At 38.9% G+C, this 25339-nt stretch overlaps 1 protein-coding gene across 1 annotated transcript; it reads left to right on the top strand.

Annotated features, from left to right (window-relative positions):
* Positions 1 to 7926: 7926 nt before the first annotated feature.
* On the top strand, positions 7927 to 21536 carry LOC133715254 (dynamin-related protein 4C-like). Its single transcript, XM_062141679.1, has 2 exons — positions 7927 to 8186; positions 19295 to 21536. Exons 1-2 carry the CDS (start codon positions 7938 to 7940, stop codon positions 21317 to 21319), a joined length of 2274 nt encoding a protein of 757 aa, XP_061997663.1. The 5' UTR covers positions 7927 to 7937; the 3' UTR covers positions 21320 to 21536.
* Positions 21537 to 25339: the final 3803 nt, after the last annotated feature.

The raw sequence follows: 25339 nt of genomic DNA on the forward strand, positions 1-25339 counted from the left end.
TATAGGAGGTCAAGTTTTAGTAAATGGAAAGTGAGAGTATTGTACCCAAGGGATTGAGTAACTCTACCCTAAGCTAGATTACCGCGAAAATAAATCTAGAAAACACATGTAAAGTCTACCTTTTTACAAGTTCAATAGTTTTGGCCCTTTGGAAGCCTAACTACCAAAAGTGATATTAACAATGGATAGTAGTGAATCGGCTTTTGAATTAATTTGAACTATATTAAAATTAAAGTGCAAATAAAGCAAAATAAACTGACAAAGTGTAAGAGATTTGATCAAATGAGATAAAAGGGGTTGTAAAGCATCACACCTAACCTCCTTTGTGCAAATTCTAAGTAACCAAATCTAACATGCTCATGCCAAGATGGAATCCCCCTCGGTTCTCTTGATTATCGAGTAACCAAGAAACAATTATACTAGAGAATGTATTTAAGCTACCTCGGCCCTTGATTATCGGAAATAACTCTCCTACGAACCTTTTAGTTTCTACCCATTCCTTGATTATCGGATACAAGTAGACCTATGTAGATGCAAGCTAAGTCCCTTGATTATCGGAAACCTTACCCACACCCACATGATAAGCTCAATTGTAAGGAACCCAAACAACCTTATTTGATTATCACAAGATTACCATTTCTTCATTTGCAACATGCTTTAGTTTACTAAGTTTGTCAAGCCTAGCATACTTCCATGAAATTATCAACACTTACCAACCTTAGGTGACAAATCTAAGATGCATAAATGAAGAACAATTAAACTAGCAAAGTAGGAATTCATGGCACATGATTCATATTAAATTTAACTACATAGTTTGTACACAAATTCGGCTAGGGCTAAACCCTAGCCCCAAATTTATTCTACCCACAACTCATCATTACACAAATTGAAGCCATAAACTTGTAAAGCATCATGTAAAGAGAGAAAGGAGTAGAGAAAGGAAGGAATACCCACGGGTTTGGTTCCAAAAAGAACCAAACCGTACCTCTAAGAACACTTTCTACCCTCCAAGATGCAAAACAAAGTGAGAAATGCTTCTTAGTATGGTATTTTTGGTTTCTAATAAGAGAAAAGAACTACAAGAAATCTGGGCTTTTACTGCCTAAAATTTACGGCGCGCATATTATGCGCGCCGTAAAAGACTCCTCTCTGTAGCTTTTTACGGCGTTCTCCAAATGAGCGCCGTAAAAGACTCCTCTTGCTTAGTCTTTTATGGCGTGCTTTTAATGCGCGCCGTAAAAGACTCCTCTCTGTTAGCCTTTTACGGCGTGCTCCAAATGAGCGCCGTAAAAGACTCCTCTTGCTTAGTCTTTTATGGCGTGTTTTGATTGCACGCCGTAAAAAACTTTCTAGTTGGTCTTTCACAGCATGCTTTTAATATGTGCAAAAACACGCCGTAAAAGACTTTTTCTAGTTGGTCTTTCACGGCATGCTTTTAATACGTGCCAAAGCACGCCGTAAAAGACTTTTCTAGTTGGTCTTTCACGGCATGCTTTTAGAGTGTGCCGTAAATAAGTGCCCCACATATTTTGAGAACCCGCCTATTTATTTCGGCTAAAATTCTAATCTCCCACCCAATCGACCTCTTACTAATAAACCCAATCTTCACAAAACAAACGCCAGACCCAAACCCTGACATTATCAGCCATCCCTTCCTCTCTCTCTCTCTCGCCTTTGCATAGTGGGCCGTAAAAGACCATTTTTGGTGTAGTTAACCAAAAACACCATACAATTCCACAAAATCTCTTAGAACAATGATGAACAAGGCTTGAGTATATGAAACTAGAGTTGTGATTGATCAAAAGGTATAGAATCTCCGGTTTTGATTATCAACCAAAGATGCTATACCTCTCTCCCTACACAAAGGCTAACAAAACTACCTAAGCTACCTAGAAGATGAAGAACTAAGAAGAATGGACAGGAAATGGAGAGAGGAAGAAGATGAAATGGATGAAGGAAATTATTTAAAACGTCTAAATGAGGGGAGGGTGCTTTTATAGACCAAAAGTGATGAATGGAGGGTGGAGATCAAAAGAAATGAAGGGCTAGATGTGATTGACAAATGTGTAAGCACAAAATGTGGATCTAGTCTTTAATTCCACATAGAAATGACCTAAAAAGCCCATAAATATTTTGGTAGAGGAGAAAAAGTAAGGGTAGAAGGGTCATTGTGTAGGGGAATAAGGTAATAAATGGGAGACAAATGTGTAAGGTGTAAGAATGTGACCACTTGTCATATTTCAAATTTTGAATTTCAAAATAACCTAGACCTAAAGTCTTCCCACCTAAAGTCTCTAATCCTAGTCAGCTCTTCCTTGTCCGGTCTTGGCCGGCCAACTTGGGCGGAATCCGGCTTTGACCACCGTTGACCCATTTTTTTGTCCGTTTGCTCACTTTCTTCTCCTTTCTTCCTTTAATTTAATCTCCACCGAGAGTTCGGAATTGGCCTTTGACTTCTTCATACCAAATGTTCCTCCATGAGTGTATATTATCCTGGTAACATTTCAGAGCTTAGTTCACCATGGTTTGGCCGAAAATGCTGCCGGAATCCTTACAGGTCCTGTTTTGCAGTTTTCATCTTTTAGTCTGAAACTTGGAGCGATCATTTGAAAGCCTTCCACTCCGAACTAGCTCTTACACTCTTCATACGAAATGATCCTTAGATCTGAAAAGTTTCAACTCATTTGGACTTCATTTGGTCAGTTTGCCGCTCCTCCTTCCTTGCCTAGCTCGGTTTCTCCTGGCCGGAGTAGGAAAATGTGCTAAAGTTGAGTTTTTAGGGCATTTCCAAGCATTTTCAATATTTCCTAGCATGATAAGGAAAACATAATAAATATATATATAAATAAACACAAAGGTTAAGCAAAAGTACAAGATTAGGGGAATAATTACTAGGTAATTATGGACCTAACATCTGACCTCATCTCTCCTGCCTTACTACCGGCGTCCGGTCCCCAGACTCATCCTACAGCTTCTGGCAATTCTTTCTCTGCTACTGTACCTGACCTGACCTTTAAACCGACTTTTGGACCGGAGGCCGGACCGACCTAAACAGGCGGCCGAACCGGCTCCAAAACATGACCATATTTTTCCTCATCCTTTCCCGGTTGAATAGGTTCTAGAATACGTTCCCAATCCTCATCACATTCCTCTTTTTGTCCCTGCACCCCTACTACGCCTGTCTTAGTATTCCCGTGAAACTAATTATATCCATCTCTGTGATTATGTCTACTCGCAGGTGATTCTTCCACCACACAATTTGTCATCTCGTCCGTCAAGTCCTTCACCAGATACGCGTTACCTGCTTTGTAACTTTATCTCTCATCAACAGTACTCACCATCACATCTTTCTTATATTGCCTCCATCAGCAGGGTTGAAGAGCCTTCTTCTTATGCCAATGCAGCTTCTGATCCTAAATGGCAACAAGCAATGGACGATGAAATTGCCGCTCTCATTGCCAACATCACTTGGACACTCATCCCTCTTCCTCCTGGGTAGCGTCTCATTGCTTGCACTTGGGTATATCGAATTAAATATAATGCTGATAGGTCCCTTGAGAGGTATAAAGCTCGCTTTGTTGCCAAGGGTTTTACCCAAACTACTGGGATTGATTACCATATATGATACCTTTTCTCCCACAGCTAAAATAAATATTGTGCGTTGTCTTCTTGCTGTTGCAGCATGTCAAGGGTGGTCTCTTCACCAGCTTGACGTTAATAATGCCTTCCTCAATGGTGATTTGAATGAAGATTTATATATGTCTCCTCCTCCAGGTCTTCGGCGACAGGGAGAGAATTATGTGTGTCGCCTTAACAAATCCTTATATGGTTTGAAGCAAGCTTCTCATCATCGGTTTGCGAAGTTTACAAAAGCAATTGTTGCCGCTCGATTCACTCAATCAAAGGCTGATCAACTAGTCTCTTTTTGTCCAAAAGGTTGATAATTCTCTCATAGTATTGTTAATTTATGTTGATGACATCCTCATTACTGGAAACAACCTGGACTCCATCAAAGCTCTCAAACATTTTCTTCATACTCGTTTTCGCATCAAAGATTTGGGTGACCCTAAGTACTTCCTTGGAATTGAGATTGCTCATTCAAAGAAAGGCATTTATATATCTCAACGTAAGTATGCTCTAGAGATTATCAAAGATACTGGTTTTCTGGGTGCAAAGCCAGTTGATTTTCCCATAGAAAAAGCCAAGTTGTCAGATAAAGGCAAACTACTTAAGGATCTGGCTGCTTATAGACGTCTAGTTGGATGGCTTATATATCTTACAATCACCAGTCCTGACATCACATATTTAATTTGTTCATGTTCTTAGTAGATTTATGCATGAGCCACGTCAACCTCATATTGCTGCTGTACTTCGAGTTGTCAGATACTTAAAATCCTCTTCTGGTCAAGGTTTGCTTTTACGTTCCAATGATAATTTAAATTTGAGAGCATTTTGTGACTCTGATTGGGCGTGTTGTCCTATTACTCATCGGTCTACCACTGGATATTGTTTCTTTCTAGGAGATTCTTTGATCTCATGGCGTACCAAGAGACAAAAGACTGTATCATTGTCTAGCGTGGAAGCCGAGTATAGAGCTATGGCTGGTACATGTTGTGAACTCACTTAATTGATTGCAATACTTATTGGGAAAAATTCACCAACGGTGTCTGGACACTTAGGGGACTTTCAGAATGATACCTGAACTTACAAAGTTATCAATGTGATACCTGGACTCATTTTTTCGTATCAACGTCGTACCTATGACCAATTTCCGTCACGGAGCCGTTACGGAAATTGGTCATAGGTACGATGTTGATACAAAAAAATGAGTCCAGGTATCACATTGATAACTTTTTAAGTTCAGGTATCATTCTGAAAGTCCCCTAAGTGTCCAGACACCGTTGGTGAATTTTTCCCATACTTATTTGCTGATTTACATATACCTATTTCTAGACCTGCCATCTTGCATTGTGATAATCAAGCCCACAAACCCAGCTTTTCATGAGAGAACACGTCATATTGAAATGGATAGTCACTTTATTCAAGATAAGGTATTGGATGGTTCTATCAGCACTTGATATGTTGGTTCTTTGCAGCAATTAGCGGACATATTGACAAAGGCGTTGGGCAAAGACAAATTCAAGGCCTTGTTGTGTAAGTTGGGAGTGCTTGATATTTACTCTCCAACTTGAGGGTGAGTGTTAAGAATAAATTACAAGATAATGTTGTGATTACCTGTACATTTAGGAGATTTACTGTATCTTACTTTTATTCCTAATTTGTAGGAGTTTGCTTAACGTCCAAGGACTAGTCTGTATATAACTCTATTACATCAATGAAACTAGGGTTTTTGTCCATTTACCCCATTTTTAGAGATTTTTTTCCCACTTACCTCATTAAGTTTTTTTAATTCTCTTGTACCCAAAACACTCTAAGGAGGATACCCCATTAAGATTTTTTGTTTTTGTTTTTTTTTTAATACCATTTTACCCTCACCCCTTTGTTATTTAGTAAGAGAGAAAAAAAATGGAAGAGAGAGAAACCATAGGAGACTTCACTAGAGCCCGGTCACCGGCCGTCGGAATCCGGCCAACTTTCGCTGGATTCCTATCACCAGCCGCCGGATTCCGATCACCGGCCACCGGCCACCGCCCACCGAACTTTTCTGAAAACCTCATCAGAAAGGTTTATTGCCCCCAATAAACATCTATTACCCCCAATAGAAGGGCAATAGACATCTATTGCCCTCCAATAGACGTCTATTGCCCCCCAATAGAACTTTCGGTTGCCGGAATGGGAACTAATCTTCTTAAAATTAGACAAATAAAACTTTGATTAAAGAAAAAAAAAACGAAGAGAGTATATCAATTCAAAACGTATATTTTGCCCTCCAATAGACGTCTATTGCCCCCCCCCCCCCAATAGATTCAAAACCTTTTTTTTTCTTTCCTTCTGTCCCATTACTTCAAAAAAAAAAAAAAAAAAAAAAAATTTGATTTGGGCTCCCAAAAATGCTCTGGGCACCCACCTCTTTACTATCTTCGCCGGTTGCTGTTTTGAGGCAAAAACAGAGAAACAGTCGGGGCCGGAGAAAGACCCGGGACCGGAGAAGGACCTTAGTTGCTGTTTTGGGGCAAAAACGACGTCGTTGGCAGAGGAAGAACGTCGAACTCAGAGAGAAAGAGAGCACTGGCTGAGAACCCGAACCCTTCTTCCTCTTTCTTGACTGCGAATCCTCCGATTCCAATTCCAATTCAAACTCCGATTCACTCTTGGCAACGATGACGCTTTGAAGTCTACGAACAACAAGACCCGACTGAACCTAACTGAGCTCGCTCGCAGATTTAAGCTCAGAGAAGGCGAACACCTTCAGATCGGTGATTGTCAGAGTCAAAGTCGGACCGGCGATTGTAGTTGTTGTCGTAGCTGCTGGAGGCCACGCTGAGGGACAGCGCCTACGAGACCTTGGACGGCGCGCGAGAAACAACGCTGGGCTCGGTCTCCTCGTCGTCGCCCCTGTCGCCGGGACAGGTGATCTGTACATACGAAGAGGGAGAGAGAGAGAGAGAGAGAGAGAGAGAGGGGTCTCTGATGTAATTGTTTATTTTGGCTGAGGATAAAATTGTTTTTTATGTTAAATTGGGTTAGTGGGAATAAAAATATGTTGCTGGGGTAAGTGGGATAATTTTAGTTCATTTTGGTGTTTTGGATCAAATACCCATGAAAGTATTATTCAATCTACAATACCTTTTCCTATTTTGGTAAGCACACTAGTCATCTTTGAACTTGTCATTCAGTCAATGTCTTTCTTTTGTAATTTTTGTTCAAGTGGAAACAGAGAGGCCTTGCATGATACGCAGTTTTTTATTGATGGCATCATCTTTAAAGGTTACCCTGATGAAGTCTTTTGCGTCATTAATTGCATTAGGATAATTGGTCATCTATTGACAAAGACAGGCGATAATGGGCATCAGCATAACATTACCTTTGGAACTGATTTCCACCATGAATGGAGACACACCTCTTAAGCTAACAAAAGGGGAGGCTCTTGGACCATTCTCATCTTTTCTTCTAATTTCTTTTTCTCCCAATCACTTGTGGGTTATAGAGACTCCAGAGAGAATTGAGGTGTATTCGAGGCTTGTGTATGAAAACACGTACCTTGTTCTTGTTACAGTACGCAGCAAACTACTCTTCTTGTGGACGTAGGTGTCACTCAGGCATAGAGACCGAGCCACATTAGTTCTGTGCTTGTTCTTGTGCATGCTTGATTTCATTATTTGTCAGGTCACTTAGTTTTTTGTATTCACTAGGATTTCTTTACATTTTTTGTATTCACTAAGATTTCTTTACAACAGTAACTCCATTCAAAGATGGTGTATCTGCAAAAACAAAATCTTTGATTCTGTAAACTCTGGTTGCCTTAGAGACTTCCATCTTTAACTTAATTTAAGTCTTATCTTGCACCAAAAAAAAAAAAACTCATCGGAATGTTAATATATGTTTGTTTCATAATCAGCTATTTCATACCTCCATTGATTCTTGTCCTCCTTATTATAGAAAGGCCTTCATATGGTAATATGGATCATTTTGTTACCTGCACATCACGATTCAATATCACAAGACACATCATATATATAAGTATCATGATTAATATTCAAGTCATAACTTATCACAGTCTATGACTCATGAACTAACAAATTGTGGAGGAAATTCTACAATGTAAAACATCAAAGATCGTGAAATCCAAACCAGCTGACAGGTTCGATTCTTTTGCTTTAATTACCATTTACTTTTATTTTTACTTTGTTGTCTATGTTGCTTTAACATTTTGTTTCTATGCGGTTCACTTTTTCCTAGCAGAACAGATTCAATTCACATAAAATGGTGGGCTTCCATGAGCATCAATCATCTTCCTACTGTTGCTAGTCATCTTTATGGCTTTTCCATTACTCCTCCTCCATCTCTTCCTCCATCTCACTCTTCTAGTCTTCTTTCAGTCAATACATCAGATTATCAAGAAGATGGGAGCAGCAAAGCATACAGATTTAGCATGCATTTCAGAAGGTAAAGGATCATCATGTGTAGAACAACATGCCATCATTGAAGCAGCACCGATTGTGTCATCCTACAATGAAAAAATCCGTCCTCTCCTTGACGCCATTGACAAGCTCAGGAGCCTCATGGTTATGGAGGAAGGCATTCAGCTCCCCACCATTGTTGTTGTAGGTGACCAATCATCTGGCAAGTCCAGCGTCCTTGAATCCCTGGCCGGCATAAGCCTGCCACGTGGACAAGGTATCTACACCAGGGTACCCCTTATAATGAGGCTTCAACACCACTCTAGTCCTGAACCAAAATTCCTGTTGGAGTACAATGGCAAAGTTGAGCACACTGATGAGGTCAACATTGCTGATGATATTGTCAATGCCACCAATGCTATTGCTGGTGGAGGTAAGGGGATTTCTAACACCCCATTGACTTTGTTAGTGAAGAAGAATGGTGTTCCGGATTTGACTATGATTGATCTCCCTGGAATCACTAGAGTTCCTGTTCATGGTCAGCCTGAGGATATCTATGATCAAATCAAAGATATGATCATGCAGTATATCAAGCCTGAAGAGAGCATCATTCTCAATGTGTTGTCTGCTACTGTTGATTTTACAACTTGTGAATCCATCAGGATGTCACAGAGTGTGGATAGAGCTGGTGATAGAACTCTGGCTGTGGTCACAAAGGTTGATAAGGCGCCCGAAGGACTATTAGAGAAGGTTACAGCAGATGATGTTAGTATTGGTCTTGGTTATGTGTGTGTGAGGAACCGGATTGAAGATGAAACTTATGAGGAGGCAAGGGCTATATCTCAACAACTTTTTCAAACTCATCCTTTGCTGTCCAAGATTGACAAATCTATGGTTGGAATTCCAGTTCTGGCTCAAAAGTTGGTGCAGATTCAAGCTTCTAGCATAGCTAGAACCTTGCCAGACATTGTCAAGAAGATAAATGACAAGCTGAATTCTTGCCTTTTGGAGTTGAACAAAATGCCAAAGAGTCTGTCACCTGTTGCTGAAGCCATGACCGCGTTTATGCAGATCATCGGATCATCAAAAGAATCGCTTAGGAAAATTCTGGTGAGAGGAGAATTTGAGGAATTCCCTGATGACGAGCACATGCATTGCACTGCTCGGCTTTATGAGATGCTCAATCAGTACTCAGATCAACTTCACAAGTGTGAAGAAAGTGACCCAAAAAGTAACTTCTTAGTAGAGGAGATCAAGCTTTTGGAGGAAGCAAAAGGTATTAGTCTTCCAAGTGTTGCTCCCCGCAATGCTTTTCTTGTTATCTTGCAGGGAAAAGTGAAGGGAATCTCGAGCATACCTATTGGGTTTGTTGAGAAGGTTTGGAGTTATATTGAAGAAGTGGTTATGTCTGTGTTAATGCATAATACAGAAAACTATTATCAGCTTCAGGTATGCACCAGAAGAGCTGGCCATAATCTTATAACGAGGATGAAAGAAAGGTCAGTTGAGTGGATGATGGAGATAATGGAAATGGAGAAGCTCACTGATTATACATGTAATCCAGAATATGTATCTGAATGGAGTAAGCTGATGGGTCAACAAGACGCATTTATACATTTGGTGTTAACTGAAAATCACTCTACAATCCATGTAGAGGGTATTGGGGAAGTTGAACTTGGAGTCCTTCGGCAGTATCCTCCTCCTCATGTTCTCTCTCAGGCTTTCGACTTGAAAATGAGGATGACTGCGTATTGGAAAGTTGTTCTGAGAAGGCTTGTTGATTGTATGGCTTTGCATTTGCAGTTGAGTGTTTCGAAACTTGTCAACCAAGACATGGAGATTGAGATTGTGAATGAGTTGATGGGACCAAATTGTGGTGGTGAGATTGAAAAAATGCTGGAGGAATCTCCAGCAGTTTCCATCAAGCGCGAGAAGCTGATTAATAGCATCAAAAAGCTTAGGGATTCCAAAGAGGTTGTTGCTAAGATCTTAGATGGTGTTGCTACCTGATGGTGATTAAGTGCTTGCATAATAGCATCAGTATGTGTTCTCTTTCTAGCTAGTACTAAAAATAATGCCGTTGTTTATCATGTTTGTATGAACTATCTATTTCTGGCAATTAATAGAGTGGATTTGCTTTAATTTTGATGCAGCTTAAGTTTCTTGAAGGAATCTTTCTTCATTTAAGGTTTGATGGTGTTTATGAAATAAGATAATATCAGCTATGATGCACGGCTACGTCAATTTGGCGTCGTATCCCGTACCGATCCGGGATACGGGTACGATACGCGCGGATACGTACTTTTGTGATGGATTGTGAATTGTGAATTCGTGATCCATGGCATGGGTTACGGTAGTTGCTTGATAACCAGGGGGTTTAGTTCAATTAATGTGTTGACTCAAGAAAGAAGTCAAGATGAATGTGTTGGCTTTGTGAAGCCTGGGTCAGAAACAATGGAAGCCCGAAGCCATTTTATGAAATTAAGCAAAATACCATTCTATAGTATGAGTATAATTAATGGCTTTTTTTTTTTTTTTGAGTTTTTCTAATTATATATATAAATATATTTAATTCACGTACTCGTATCCTATTACATTTAAGATTTGCCGTATCCACGTATCCAATTGTATCGTATCCAGATACTCGTATCCGTATTGGTGCCTCTTAGATAATATGTAATGCTCAGTCCTCAAGTCAGTACTTGTGGATGATTGTTTGGTAGAACCCACCTAGCCGGCCAAAGCCTAACTGAGTGCTAAATTTGCTGATGCTCACATCCTCGCTCATTCCCTGCAAATTCAACGTAAAACCCATTATGCCTAGATATGGCATTTCTTCCACAGTTTTATCAACAGTAGCAATGCGTTTGGAAGAAACTTAATACTTAAGTTTTGTGGAGGTACAGAAAAAGAAAAAAGTCTTATTTGATGCATCTTTTTTACCAGATGTAAAAGAAAACAGTCTTGACCAAAAGAAGGAAAACAAAAAAAAAAAAGACAGTAGAGACATGAGTCGCGCGCTGTGAAGAAACTTAAGGCTTAAGTTCTTAAGACTTAATTTCTTAAGTTTTGTGGAGGTACAGAAAAAGAAACAAGTCCATTTGATGCATCTTTTTGACCAGATGTAAAGAAAACAGTATTGACCAAAATAAGAAGAAAGAAAACATTACAGACATGAGTCGCACAATGCACAAGACGGGATATCTCATTCGCTGTGAACTTGTTAGCTAGATATAGCTCTGCGCCAACACGCCGTCATTGGACTGGTATAAAGAAAATTTTTCGTTACTTAAAAGGTACGATTGACATGGGCATGTTTTATCCCTACAGAGAGAAAAGGAATGACAAGAAGAATGGGATCGGACCCCATTAGGCTGAAAGCCACCATACACGCCGCCACCGCTGCCGCCACCAAGAGTGGCTGGCGTCCTCCCCTCCATCAAAATGACAGTAATGTTTTGATGGATTTTGCTGATGCAGAGTATCTCTCTAACCCTCACAAAGGTCGCTCTCAAACGGGTTATGTCTTTACCATGGGAAGCACCGCGATATCTTGGAGGTCTACAAAACAGACATTTGTCGCTACTTTCTCAAATCATGCAGAGATTATATTATTGCTCTACATGAAGCTGTATGTGAATGTATATGGTTAAGGTCTGTAATTAGACATATTCGAGGAACTTATGGTTTGAAGTCTACCACAGATGAACCTACATGCATTTATGAGGATAATGCAGCTTGTATTGAACAAATGAAGTTAGGATTCATCAAGGGCGACAACGTCAAACATATATCGCCTAAGTTCTTTTATAATCAGCAACAACAAGCACTTCTAAAGATTGAAGTGAATCAAATCCGATCAGAGGATAATGTAGCAGACTTATTCACTAAGTCGTTACCCAAATCCACCTTCGAGAAACATGTTGCAAGTATTGGATTGAGAAAATTATCCGAACTCCCAAAATTGAAGTAATCAGGGGGAGTTGCCGACATCAGGGGGAGGCATGATGTCTACACGTTCGATCTCGAAGAGTGAAGAATGTGTTGTACTATTTTTCTCCTCCTTGAGGTTGTTTTTGTCCCACAGGGTTTTTCACTCGAGTAAGGTTTTTAATGAGGCAATGATTGAAGTGTCATCAACAAGTTTGAGCAACACAAGGGGGAGTGTTGAAGAATGTTGACTTTAGTGTGCCTTGTCAAACTAGGTTTAGTTCTATGATTGTAATATGAGAGAAGGTTATAGAATTCCTAGTTCTAGTCGGAATAGGTTTCCTTGTATCATATGGCAATATACTTTGTAATCCTTATATATAGGGCTCCTATCATCAATAATGGAACACACAATTCTCTCATCAATCTCTCTCTCAAATCTCATATCCTAAAACAGTAAACCAATTTAACCCTACAATTAAGAAAAGGGGACATTGACCCAAAGCACTAAAATTGGCCAAAATTATCCCACTTACCCCAGCAACAAATTTTTATTCCCACTCACCCAGTTTCAAGCAAAATGACAATTTTACCCTTGACATAATTAATTAATTACATGTGTGTGTCTCTCTCTCTCCTCTGCAAAGCCCCAAGGCCAACTCCAGCTACTACCAGACTCGAGCCGCCCACCACGGCGTCGTCACCAGTGGCTGGCTTGCCCAAGTCCAAGCCGTCATGGGGCGATACCCCAACGAACAGGGGTCGGTTGTCTCCGTCGTCCACCTCGACTGCCATCGAATGCATCTTCGATTTCTATTCCGACCTCGACTGCTTAGTTGCTGTCGTCGTCAACCTCAATTACTCTGCCTCCAAGTCTGATTACGACCTCCTCGGCGAAGACGGCTTCTCCTCCCCCGGGGTTAGGGTTTTCTAGTGGCAGTCTAGATCGAAATCGACCTCGACAACTTGCTGGTCCTAGTCTAGATTCGAAACAAGCAGAACCTGGAAAGAGAGATTTCCATATCCTGATTTTGATTTTGGTGTGCGTTTTGGATTTTCGATATGAATTTGATTGTGATGGAATGAATGTATAGGATGGTGAAATCTGCAAATTCAAGCCTCGAAGAAGGGAGGAGAAGAAGATGTGGGTGCACAATTTTTATTTTATTTTTCTAAATTTTTTTTGGGTAAAATGGGGGCAGAAGATCCAGAAGGAAAGAAAAAAGAAAAAAAAAATTATTAGGGGCAATAGAGGTATGTTAAAGGTCTATTGGGGGGCAATAAAATGTTTTGAATTGATGTAATCTCCTTGTTTTTGTCCTTAATCAAAGTTTTAGGGAGATAAGTTCCCATTCTGGCGACCGAAAGTTCTATTAAGGGATAATAAACCTCTTCATCCCTCTATGAGATCTCCGACAACCTCTTTGAGGACTTCCGGCGAGGTTTCATAAACCTCTATTCCCCCCAGTAGACTTTTATTGGGGGTAATATATAGAGTTTTATTGGGAGGAAATAAAGGTCTATTTGGGGGCAATAAACCTTTCCAACGACCTCTTTGGGGACCTCTGGCAAGGTTTTCAGAGAAATCGAATGGGTAGTGGTCAGTGACCAGAGTCCGGCGAAGTCTCCTATGGCTTCTCTCTCTTTTATTCTCTCTCTCTCTCTCTCTCTCTCTCTCTCTCTCTCTCTATGTAACAAAGCGGTGAGGGTAACATAGTCTCAAAGATAAACAAAAAACTTAATTTGGTACTAAGGAAGACCTTATTAGTCTTTATGGGTAAGGGGGAATTTACAAAAAAAAAAAACTTAATTATGAGGTAAGTGAGATAAATGACCCTAGAAGTAGGGTAAATGGACAAAAACCCTAAAGAAAAATATAAATGTGGAAATGATTGCAGTATTAAGTACGGCAAACATTACACCAGTAAGTGCGGTAATTATTGCGGCAATGATTACAGCCATAAGTGGCGATAATTACAGGAATAAATACGGTATTAATTGTGATTTGCCGCCCAAGTCACCGACGCCTTGCCATGCAAGTTTACTTGCAGCCCAAGCTGTAATACACCTATAAATAGGGGCAAAACGACTAGGAATGACATCGAATTCTAATTAAGTCTACTACATTCAACTCATAAATATACTGACTTAGGCATTGGAGAGCCTTTTGCAGGTACCCCCCCCCCTTCTCGAACCAGCTACGAAGATAATCCTCCACTCCATTATCATCTACGAAAAGAGGTCTTCACTCCGTCATCGTCTAAGTACGAAGCGAAGGGAAGCCTTCGCTCCGTTATCATCAACAGAAAGAGGTCTCCGCTCCGTCATCATCCAAGTACGAAGTGAAGGGAAGCCTTCGCCTCGTTATCATTAGCGAAGGGAAGCCTCCGCTTCGTCAGCCCCAAAGTCAACAATGGAGAGAAGTCTTCGCTTCGTCACCATCAGATCAACGATGAATAGAAGTTTCTCGATTGGTCCCAGTTCAACTCCCGTTCCAGTCCACATTAATTGTTGAGTCAAATTCCTAAACAAAATTTTACTTCACTAACAAGTGGCACCGTATGTGGGAAACACTTTTTCCTAAAAAGTGATGGGTCTTTTCTTATCACAAAAATAAATAAATAAATAAAATAAAATAAAATAAAAACTCTCATCGGAATGTTAATATACATTTGTTTCATAATCAGCTACCTTTTTCATACTTCCATTGATTCCTGTCCTCATTATAGGAAGGCCTTCATAAGGATCATTTTGTTACCACTTACCAGCACAACACGATTCAATATCACAAGACATATCATATAAGTATCATGATTTTTATTCAAGTCATAACTTATTGGACTATGATGCATGAAATAACAAATTTTGCAGGGAATTCTAAAATGTAAAAGATCAAAGATCGTGAAGTCCAAACTAGCTAACCGGTTCGATTCTTTTGCTTTAGAGTGTTTCTATTATGACCTCTAAATCTGCTCACTTGACCTCACACTATTATGAATTATTAAATAACATATATAACCTACTATAAAATGACTATTAAAAACAATAATTTTACCAAAAATATATTATATTTATTTTCTCTAGACTTTCCAATTCAATAATATTATATTGCATTCTTTATTATTTTCCTTATCTATTTTCATTTTTCAATTTCACTACATACTCATTAAAGCTAGGGCTGTCAATGGGTCGTGTCGGGTTGGGTTCATGTCGGGTCAAGATATATGTCGTGTCACAAGAGACAAACTCAAACCCAACCCATTTATTAATGGGAAAAACTCACAAACAGTACCCAACCTATGGCCGACTCCGAATTTCTGTACCCAAGTTTTCAAAACTATCACAATGGTACCCAGATTATTTAACACGACCTAACATTCATACATGCCGTCCACTTCGCCGTTAACGGTGTTAACTTTGCAAGGATAAATCTGTCCTTCCACTTGCAGGAGGAGGAGAAAAAAAAAAAAAAAACAGTACCCATGGTGTGAAGGAGAAGAGAGATGAATAGTGGAATGACAGATTTACCTTTGCAAAGTTAACACCGTTAACGGCAAAGTGGACGGCATGTATGAATGTTAGGTCGTGTTAGATAATATGGGTACCATTGTGATAGTTTTGAAAACTTGGGTACAGAAATTCGGAGTCGGCCATAGATTGAGTACTGTTTGTATTTTTTTTCCTTTATTAATCACGTCAAAAATTTAAACCCAACCTATTTATTAAACGTGTTACCCGTTTCCAACCCGCTTAACTCATTTAATAAATAGGTCGTGTCGTGTTGGACAAAATGACTCATTTAAGGGTTAACACTGCGACCCATTTAACTAAAAAAATGCATAAATTGATTAAATTCACTAAAAACTCCATAAGACGAAGAATATAAATAATTATATATAATTCATAAATAATTAAATTCAATAATGCTGAAGCAAAATATTTCAAATTGTCCAATCCTAGGATCAAATACTCCCAACATCCAAAATTTCAAGAAGAAGTATAACATAATCGGGTTATACGGGTTCACTTCGTGTTGACCGGTTGACCCGCGGCCGACCCGTTTATTAAATGGGTCATGATGGGTTGACCCGCTGCCGACCCGCTTTTTAATCGTGCGGGTTCAACCCGCTTCATTTCGTGCGGGTTTCGAGTTGTGTTATCGGGTCGTGTCAGAATTGACAGCCCTAATTAAAGCATCTTATATATATTTAATAAGAATTAAAACTATGATTAAGATCATGAGACATAAAAATGTATAATATACATGTTGAACACATATTGGTGAAGGCCGACAACAAGAGAAATCCTATAATAACCTAAATCTAAGTTAATCCATTATTTGCAAAAAAAAAAAAAAAAAAGGAAGCTGGCAGTTATGAAAAAAATTAAAAAGCTATTGAAATAAGGGATAATGATCATTTACACAATTTTAGGATAAAAATTTGCCCGCTTATCCAAACACTAAGAGATTGCCCATTTACCCAAACACTCTAAGAGATCATTTCCCTAATACCCAATAATCATATTATTGGCCCCAAATAATCATATTATTGCCTATCAGTAAACATATTATTGCCTCCCAATAATCATATTATTGCCCCTAATAATCATATTAGTGCCCCCCAATAATCATATTATTACCCTTCAATAATCGTATTATTAACCCCAATAATCGTTTTATTTCTACATATCTTCTCATACTTTTCAATGCAAACCAATAATCACATATTCAGATTATGATCCCTTGGCAGAACCCTAATTTGGGTCTCTGTCTCCTCTCATTTGCTCTACTATCTTCCCTCCCTTCCCCAGCAAACTCCCAACATGCATTCTCGACACCACAAGCCTTGTATAAACACGTGTCCCACCACTCCACTGCTGCCGTACTCATCCTCCTCATCGGCGCCGCCGACCTCACTCTCCAGAATCCATTCATGGATCAGAAACAAAGCCTCCTACGCCGGAGAGAACGCCTGGATCCTTCCCTTCTGATCCCCGCCGGAAATCTCAGTAATCTGCTCATGCTCATGCGCGTTGATCCACATGCTGATGTGCTGCCGGATCTACTTGATAATGCTGCCGGAATTCCCAATCGGATCAAATTCCTTCTCCTCCCGAACCCCTTAAACCCCAGCCTTCTCCGATCAAACCCGTCTCCTACGCTCCCAAACCCAAACAACACTCCTCCTCACCCAACCCAGACCCGGCTCCGCAATCATCAGCACAAACACAATCGCCGCCACCGTCGCACACGCCTCCTCACGACTCTCCCGACTCGCTGTAGACCAGAGAACACGCCCGGTTCGTGAAGGACGAGCCTTCCATAAGCCTGGTGTCGTACCCGGCCCGGGTGGCTTCGTTGCCGGAAGATAAGGTCTCTGAGGAAGGCGGAGAGGCGAGGCAGGATGATATGGAGAAGGAGAAGGAGAACCAGCGCCGGTGGCGAGTATCCAGGCCTCCGACGACTGCCTCAGGAAGCAGATGAGAGAGAGAGGCCGTTGTCAGCGTGAAAGAGGAGAGAGAGAGAGTGGCATGCTTTTAATTTTATAATGAAAATTTGTCTAAAATAGTCTTTTTATTTTTAAATGGGTAAGTGGGCACAATAATCTCTTATTGGAGTAAGTGGGCAATTTTAAAGCTGAAATTGGGTAAGTGGTCAAGGCCCCTTGAAATAATTAATCATTAGGTACATAATATAGAAAAAAAAAATATTATGAAAAAATGGTTGCAATTCTTTTTTCTTTTTTTTTCATAGCTAAAATAGAAGAAAAAAAAAAGTTTAAAAAACCGCAGAATAGTTCATGTTAAAACATTTTCTTGTTGATTAGAAATTAATTTTTAAAAATCAATTCCTTGTGCTTTATTTTTTTTTTATGGATAAGAAATTTATGTTGTCTGATTAAGGAATGGACATGAAATTAATATTTATAAATTAATTAAATCATTGAAATGACTAAAAAAAAAAATTTATTTTAAATGGGACTATGTTTTTATTTTAAAATAATAGTTTGTTTGCAAATTATATGAGTGAGGTCATTTCAAGTGAGTAAATTTAGAGATTCCAATAGAAAAACTCTTGGGAGCCTTATCAAGCTGAGCTTCCTAAGCTTTCCACCACAAACTGACACATGTATCTAATGGCTCTTATTCACTCTCACACTGTCTTTACTGTTTTTTCAACCCCTGCGGCTAAAAAAGTGTCAGATTCTCTCTCTCTCTCTCTCTCTCTCTCATCTTTTCTCTGGAACTCCTTCCAATTACTTTGATTCCCCCGTCTCTCTCACAATTGAAATTAAGCTCTACTATGACCATGATTTTAGAGGAAGATGATGAGGGGTTGAAAAACCCTGGATTTGAACTTGAAGAAGACGAAGAAGCAGTTCTCTTTTTGAAAGCATATACAGAATTTTCAATTTGATCACCACGAAGAACCTCCCCCAGATTTTCTGCACTTTTTATAATCTCTTTGTGTTACAATAACTTAAGTAGTAGTAGTAGTAGTAGTAGTCATATGTGTGTTGTGTCATAGTAGATGACAATTTGTTCACTTCGATAGAAAGGGGATCTCCAGTGGCAGTGTGGAAATCACGGGGAGCAACGCCGGGAAGAGAGAAGTTGTGGGCTGCGGAGGAGATGAGGAGGAGCACGGTGATTCCGCCGACCCATCTTCGTCTTCCTCTTGTGGTTCGATTGTAAAACACTCCCTAAAACAAAGAATTGAAGAAACCATTTTTTTTTTCAAGACTCACATGAGAAGGAGAGATGAGACATGGGAGGTGTTTACTGAGATAAGACTCAAATGTGTATCAGAGCTATTCTATTTCCACCTCTTCATTGATCAACTGACGGAGCAGTACTTGGTCAGAGAAAGGATTGAAAGAATAAAAGACTAGAACTGTTAGATGCCTCTTAATAGTGTGAGAGTGAATAACAGCCATTAGATGTAATATACACACGTGTCAGTTTGTGGTAGAAAGCTTAGGAAGCTCAGCTAGATAAAGAGATTAGGAGAGGATTCTCTCCCAAAACTCTTTGCTTTATCACTTACTTTCTTGTACTATGTTGCTTTACCATTTCCTTTTATTTTTACTTTGTTGTACCATGTTTCTTTAACATTTTGTTTGTGTACGTTTTACATATTTTTTTTCCTGGCAGAAATAAAGGTCCCTAGTCATCTATGAGCTTTAACAATCTTCCTAGTGTTCTTAGCCATCTTTATGGCTTTTCCAAACAAAGAATAAAGTCTAAAGGCCCCTACTTTGTTTACACCTTACTTTGTATTCTGTTATTTATTACTCTCATCCCATCTCTTCCTCCATATCACTCTTCTAGTCTTCTTTCAGTCAATACATCAGATTATCAAGAAGATGGGAGCAGCAAAGCAAATAGATTTAGCATGCATTTCAGAAGGTGAAGGATCATCAAGTGTAGAACAACATGCCATCATTGAAGCCGCACCGATTGTGTCATCCTACAATGACAAAATCCGTCCTCTCCTTGACGCCGTTGACAAGCTCAGGAGCCTCATGGTTATGGAGGAAGGCATTCAGCTCCCCACCATTGTTGTTGTAGGTGACCAATCATCTGGCAAGTCAAGCGTCCTTGAATCCTTGGCCGGCATCAGCCTGCCACGTGGACAAGGTATCTGCACCAGGGTACCCCTTATAATGAGGCTTCAACACCACTCTAGTCCTGAACCAGAGTTCCGGTTGGAGTACAATGGCAAATTTGAGCACACTGATGAGGTCAACATTGCTGATGATATTGTCAATGCCACCAATGTTATTGCTGGTGGAGGTAAGGGAATTTCTAACACCCCATTGACTCTGTTGGTGAAAAAGAATGGTGTTCCTGATTTGACTATGGTTGATCTCCCTGGAATCACTAGAGTTCCTGTTCATGGTCAGCCTGAGGATATCTATGATCAAATCAAAGATATGATCATGGAGTATATCAAGCCTGAAGAGAGCATCATTCTCAATGTGCTGTCTGCTACTGTTGATTTTACAACATGTGAATCGATCAGGATGTCACAGAGTGTGGATAGAGCTGGTGATAGGACGCTGGCTGTGGTCACAAAGGCTGATAAGGCGCCAGAAGGACTATTAGAGAAGGTTACAGCAGATGATGTTAGTATTGGTCTTGGTTATGTTTGTGTGAGGAACCGGATTGGAGATGAAACTTATGAGGAGGCAAGGGCTATATCTCAACAACTTTTTCAAACTCATCCTTTGCTGTCCAAGATTGATAAATCTATGGTTGGAATTCCAGTTCTGGCTCAAAAGTTGGTGCAAATTCAAGCTTCTAGCATAGCTAGAAACTTGCCAGACATCGTCAAGAAGATAAATGACAAGCTGAGTTCTTGTCTTTTGGAGTTGAACAAGATGCCAAAGAAACTGTCATCTGTTAGTGAAGCCATGACCACGTTTATGCAGATCATCGGATCATCAAAAGAATCACTTAGGAAAATTCTGGTGAGAGGAGAATTTGATGAATTCCCTGATGACAAGCGCATGCATTGCACTGCTCGGCTTTATGAGATGCTCAATCAGTACTCAGATCAACTTCAAAAGTGTGAAGAAAGTGACCCGAAAAAGAACTTCTTAGTAGAGGAGATCAAGATTTTGGAGGAAGCAAAAGGTATTAGTCTTCCGAACTATGTTCCCCGCAATGCTTTTCTTGTTATCTTGCAGGGAAAAGTGAAGGGAATTTCGAGCATACCTATTGGGTTTGTTGAGAAGGTTTGGAGTTATATTGAAGAAGTGGTTATGTCTGTGTTAATGCATAATACAGAAAACTATTATCAGCTTCAGGTATGCACCAGAAGAGCTGGCCGTAATCTTATAACAAGGATGAAAGAAAGGTCAGTTCAGTGGATGATGGAGATAGTGGAAATGGAGAACCTGACTGATTATACATGTAATCCAGAATATGTATCCGAATGTAGTAGGCTTATGGGTCAACAAGGCACATTTATACATTTGGTGTTAAATGAAAACCACTCTAGGATCGATGTAGAGGGTATTGGGGAAGTTGAAGTTGGAGTCCTTCGGCAGTATCCTCAAGTTCTCTCTCAGGCTTTCGACTTGAAAATGAGGATGACTGCCTATTGGAAAGTTGTTCTGAGAAGGCTTGTTGATTGTATGGCTTTGCATTTGCAGTTGAGTGTTTCGAAACTTGTGAACCAAGAGATGGAGAGTGAGATTGTGAATGAGTTGATGGGACCAAATTGTGGTGGTGGGATTGAGAAAATGCTGGAGGAATCTCCAGCAGTTGCCATCAAGCGCGAGAAGCTGATTAAGAGCATCAAAAAGCTCAGGGATTCCAAAGAGGTTGTTGCTAAGATCTTGGATGGTGTTGCTACCTAATGGTCTATTTCTAGCTAGTACTAAAAATAGTGTGGTTTGTTTATCATGTTATGTTTGTATGAACTATCTATTTCTGTCAATCAGTAGTGTATTTGCTTTAATTTTGATGCAGCTTAAGTTTCTAGCTAGTACTAAGAGTAATTCGGTTTGTTTATCATGTTTGTATGTAACTATGTACTATCTATTTCTGGCAATTAGTAGAGTGGATTTGCTTTAATTTTGAAGGAATCATTCTTCATTCTTCATTTAAGGTTTGATAGTGTTCATTAAATAAGATAATATGTAATGCTCGGTACTCAATTCAGTACTTGTTGATGATTGTTTAGTAGAACCCACCTAGCCGGCCAAAGACTAACTGAGTGCTAAATTTGCTAATCCAGGACCAGAAGAAAATGTTTTTTTTTTTTTAGGTTTAATCTAAACAAATAGCTCCATTAAAAGAGTTTCGGAGTGGCTTCATTTTTAATTACTGGGTTAGCAAATTGATTAGGAAAGGCACGACAATGGTTTTATTTCTAGCAATTATTTTGGGGAGGCTGAGAGTTTATCCTCGGTTTTTTTACTAGTTTCTATATAGGTAGGCACAGAGTGTTGGTGTAGTACATCTTCTGGTCTATTCTACTTTAGCTCTAGGGTCAAGCCTTTTTTACTAGTTTCCACTGTTCATCGAGTGTAGTTATCAAGCTCTGACATGAACAGGCGTGGCTGTCCGGTCCGATACAACTGAGACGCAAGTTGTATCGACCGGATCGATCACGTACAAAGGTGGCCTGGAAACGAGTAGGACAGGTTTGGGTATCATTTTCAGCAGGAAAAGAGGAGGTGAGTGTTTGGTTTGGGTTGTTTGAAATTGTGGTTTTGATTATGAAACCTATCTGTAGTTGTTGTTTGCTTTACAATCTCACTATTTGTTCCTGCGAATTCAATTCATATTAGAGATCGATCGATCGATTTTTGTTTGAAATATGGGTTGAAATTTCAAGCTAGGCTTTTCTATTTCATTGATTGCGATGGTTTTATCATGTGGGTGGGTGGGTTGGTTGGTTAGAGTAGACTGGTATGGGGAATTGTCAATACCAAACAAAGTTTTACATAGTGAACTGGGTTAGGGCAGTTTGTATCTTTGAGTGTTGATGAATCACCTCACCTGAAGATATATATATATGTTCTATTCCACAGCTGCTCCCTTTAAAACAGCCACAAAATGATAACCAAGGAAAGGGATTTCTCAAGTGTATGCGAAAATTTGAACAGCAATTGGTATATGTATTAGTTTGTGCACATGGTGAAACCCAAAATTCTGTCAAAGGGTGTAAACTCTTTACCAATTCTTAGACTAATTAATTAGCGCGAGGGAAATAATAATTTACATGTTAAAGCTAGCAAGACAAATTAGCAATGTATTAGAGTATGTGATTGAAATTGTTTATCCTTGATAAGTTCTATGCTCGGCAACAAAACTTTGCATTCTAAGGTTGTTCTGTTGGGTTGGAGTCTTTGGAGGGAATTGTTTGTGATTGCAGTGGAATCAAAGTCTGGGAATAAGGAGTGATTATTGATAGAGACATTTAACAATTCCCCTTATACTAAAGTCTTCTTTGGTCCAATCAAGGCGTGTAAATGAGGGTTTTCTCTACATGTCTCGATCGAGCCAAAGAAGACTTTGGTATAGGTTGTAGTAAAATCATTTACTAGAGTATGATTCTTTTCTAATGCAGGTTCTGGTGTGTGTCTTGGACTATTTGGTTTTGGTCAAAGGAGTTTTGTGATAAGCAAATTATAATTTGAAAACAGGTAAGAACATTGCTCTATTTGTCATTTTTGTAGATCAATTCTAATCGTTAAGTAATTTTTTATTTCTTTTGATTGACTGATAGTATTAGGTAGGAACATGACTTGCAGGGTCTTCAAAGTTTGTTAGCATAAATTGGTATTTAGCTTTCTGTCAGTTTTTGAGTTCAAGTTAGAATTTTTAACAATATGATATAATGGTTTGAGTTTCATAACGAAATTGTTTCAGTTGTCTTTATTGAATTTTGCCCATTGATAATATATTAAGAATGCAGCAACAATCATAGCAGTAATCGAATTGAGATTCAACTCTCAAATGTTCTTATTCTTTGTCTGAATAATTTTCTCTTTTCTTCTTTATTATATATTCTTTGAAAAAATAGTTACATGATCTTTTTAAATAGATAGGTTGTTGTGTTTAGATTCATTAAGTGTAGGTTCTTTTGGAGTGAAACAGAGCCAGCTAAGCCCTTAACACAGTTAATAGAACTTTGTTTTGAAGTTGGAGAAAACTTCAGCAAGCTTGAAGTTAACAGTGATGCAATCAATGTCATCAAAGTAATTGAGAATCATAATTAGGATCTAAGTCAACAAGGTCCAATCTTTGATAACATCTAATTAACAGCAACCAAAAAGGCCATAAATAGTAAAGATTCAGTATTTTATAAAGAAACTCACGTAGCGTAGCTAGAAAATTTTAAACCAAAAATGGGTAGTCACCAGTGGTAAAAGTTACTGAACACTTTTTGTCAGTAACTGATCTAATCATGTTGAACTCTGAGAGACGCCTTCCAATCTCAGCAGAAATTTCAGCTCTACTTCAACAATTTTCAAGAAATTTAATTTACAGCATAAACCTTTCATTTAGGGTGATATGGGTATGTATTTGAAATTTGCATTTTAGTTTTCTCCATGCCTTCCAAAATGAAAGAATATGTGCTTTACCCAGTTGAGCTAACACAAGAATTCCATTCCTTGGTTCCCTCCATACCTTTCTTCAACTTTGCTCTCTGATTTGGTGTTCTATTATATACAGTCCGCATAATGTGAAGGATTGAATCCACTCAGTATTTCAAAGCTTTACTCTTTTCATGGTTCCTCAACAACAGTGTCTTTGACTGAAAGGCTATCCAGGACATCACTTTCCAAATCAACCTGAAGCTCTTTAAACATAGCCATAACCTGAATCATTACATTATCAGAAAATGTTAGTTTCTTATAAAGCTTTCAGATAGAGCAGCAAATAGATCAGTTTAACTGCATTTAAGTTTGGTCAGATGAATATAGTTTGTTTTTTCTTCCCTTGAATCGTAATCTAATATACCTTCATGATTTACATAGTGAATAAGCATGAGAAATATGCGTGAAGAAAAATTTGTTTACCTTTTTCACACTCACAACCTGCATCAGAAAACCTAAAGTAACATATTTATTCTCTAATGTTGTAAATTTCTAAAGGATTTTCTGTTTGCTTACAGCAAAGATATTCTCTGCACACCATAAAATAAAAAAAAACAGAAAAAAAAAAAAACTTTGCTGGCCAAAACAGAATTCCCAGGAGGCTACCTGAAACTAATCGATCCAAGTCTTGAGGGTAAGTAAAACTCTCAAAACAATATTACATATACTTTTCATGTTTTTCACAGTTTAATACTCCTTTAAGCAAGAGGAGTATTAATTTTGAGGTCTTCAGTGTAATTTCATTCATGCTTGAGATATTTTTTTCTTTAATTTCTGATTTTTTATTTTTATAAATTGATGATCAAGTAGAAAGGTATGTATCATGTAATGTAACCACTTGGACTTTAGTTATGCATATATCTTTATCATATATTTTTACAAAGTCAGATATCACCAGATATTTGAGGGATTGGGAATATGAAAAAAACTTAGTCCTCTGCTGCGTCTTCTTCTGCTTTACCAAGCCTTTTCTCTAATCTTTTCCCAGCTTGCCATCACCTGGGTATATATCTTCCACTATAAAGAATTGCTCTACAGGCAACTGGACCTTTATTTTAAAATTTCATTTCTATTTTAAAATTATGTCCACATTAAGAAAGGGGGAGTTCTAAGAGAGAAAATATTGATTACTGTTATTCTTCATTGATATGATTGCCCTCTTATTTGTGGTTTCTGCTTCAGACCAGTTTTCCGTATACTTTCAACTGAATTCATATACCCTTTTTTGCATGTTCATGATCTTCGTAGCTATAGTTTGTGTTTGATACG

The sequence above is a fragment of the Rosa rugosa genome, chromosome 6 (assembly GCF_958449725.1).
Source record: "Rosa rugosa chromosome 6, drRosRugo1.1, whole genome shotgun sequence".
Classification (NCBI taxonomy): domain Eukaryota; kingdom Viridiplantae; phylum Streptophyta; class Magnoliopsida; order Rosales; family Rosaceae; genus Rosa; species Rosa rugosa.

Excerpts from the sequence above, each read along its gene's own strand:
- LOC133715254 (XM_062141679.1), top strand. The coding sequence starts at position 7,938 with ATGGCTTTTCCATTACTCCTCCTCCATCTCTTCCTCCATCTCACTCTT. Across the intron at positions 8,187-19,294 it reads ACAAGCTCAGGAGCCTCATG|TCAATACATCAGATTATCAA; the intron begins GTTATGGAGGAA and ends GTCTTCTTTCAG.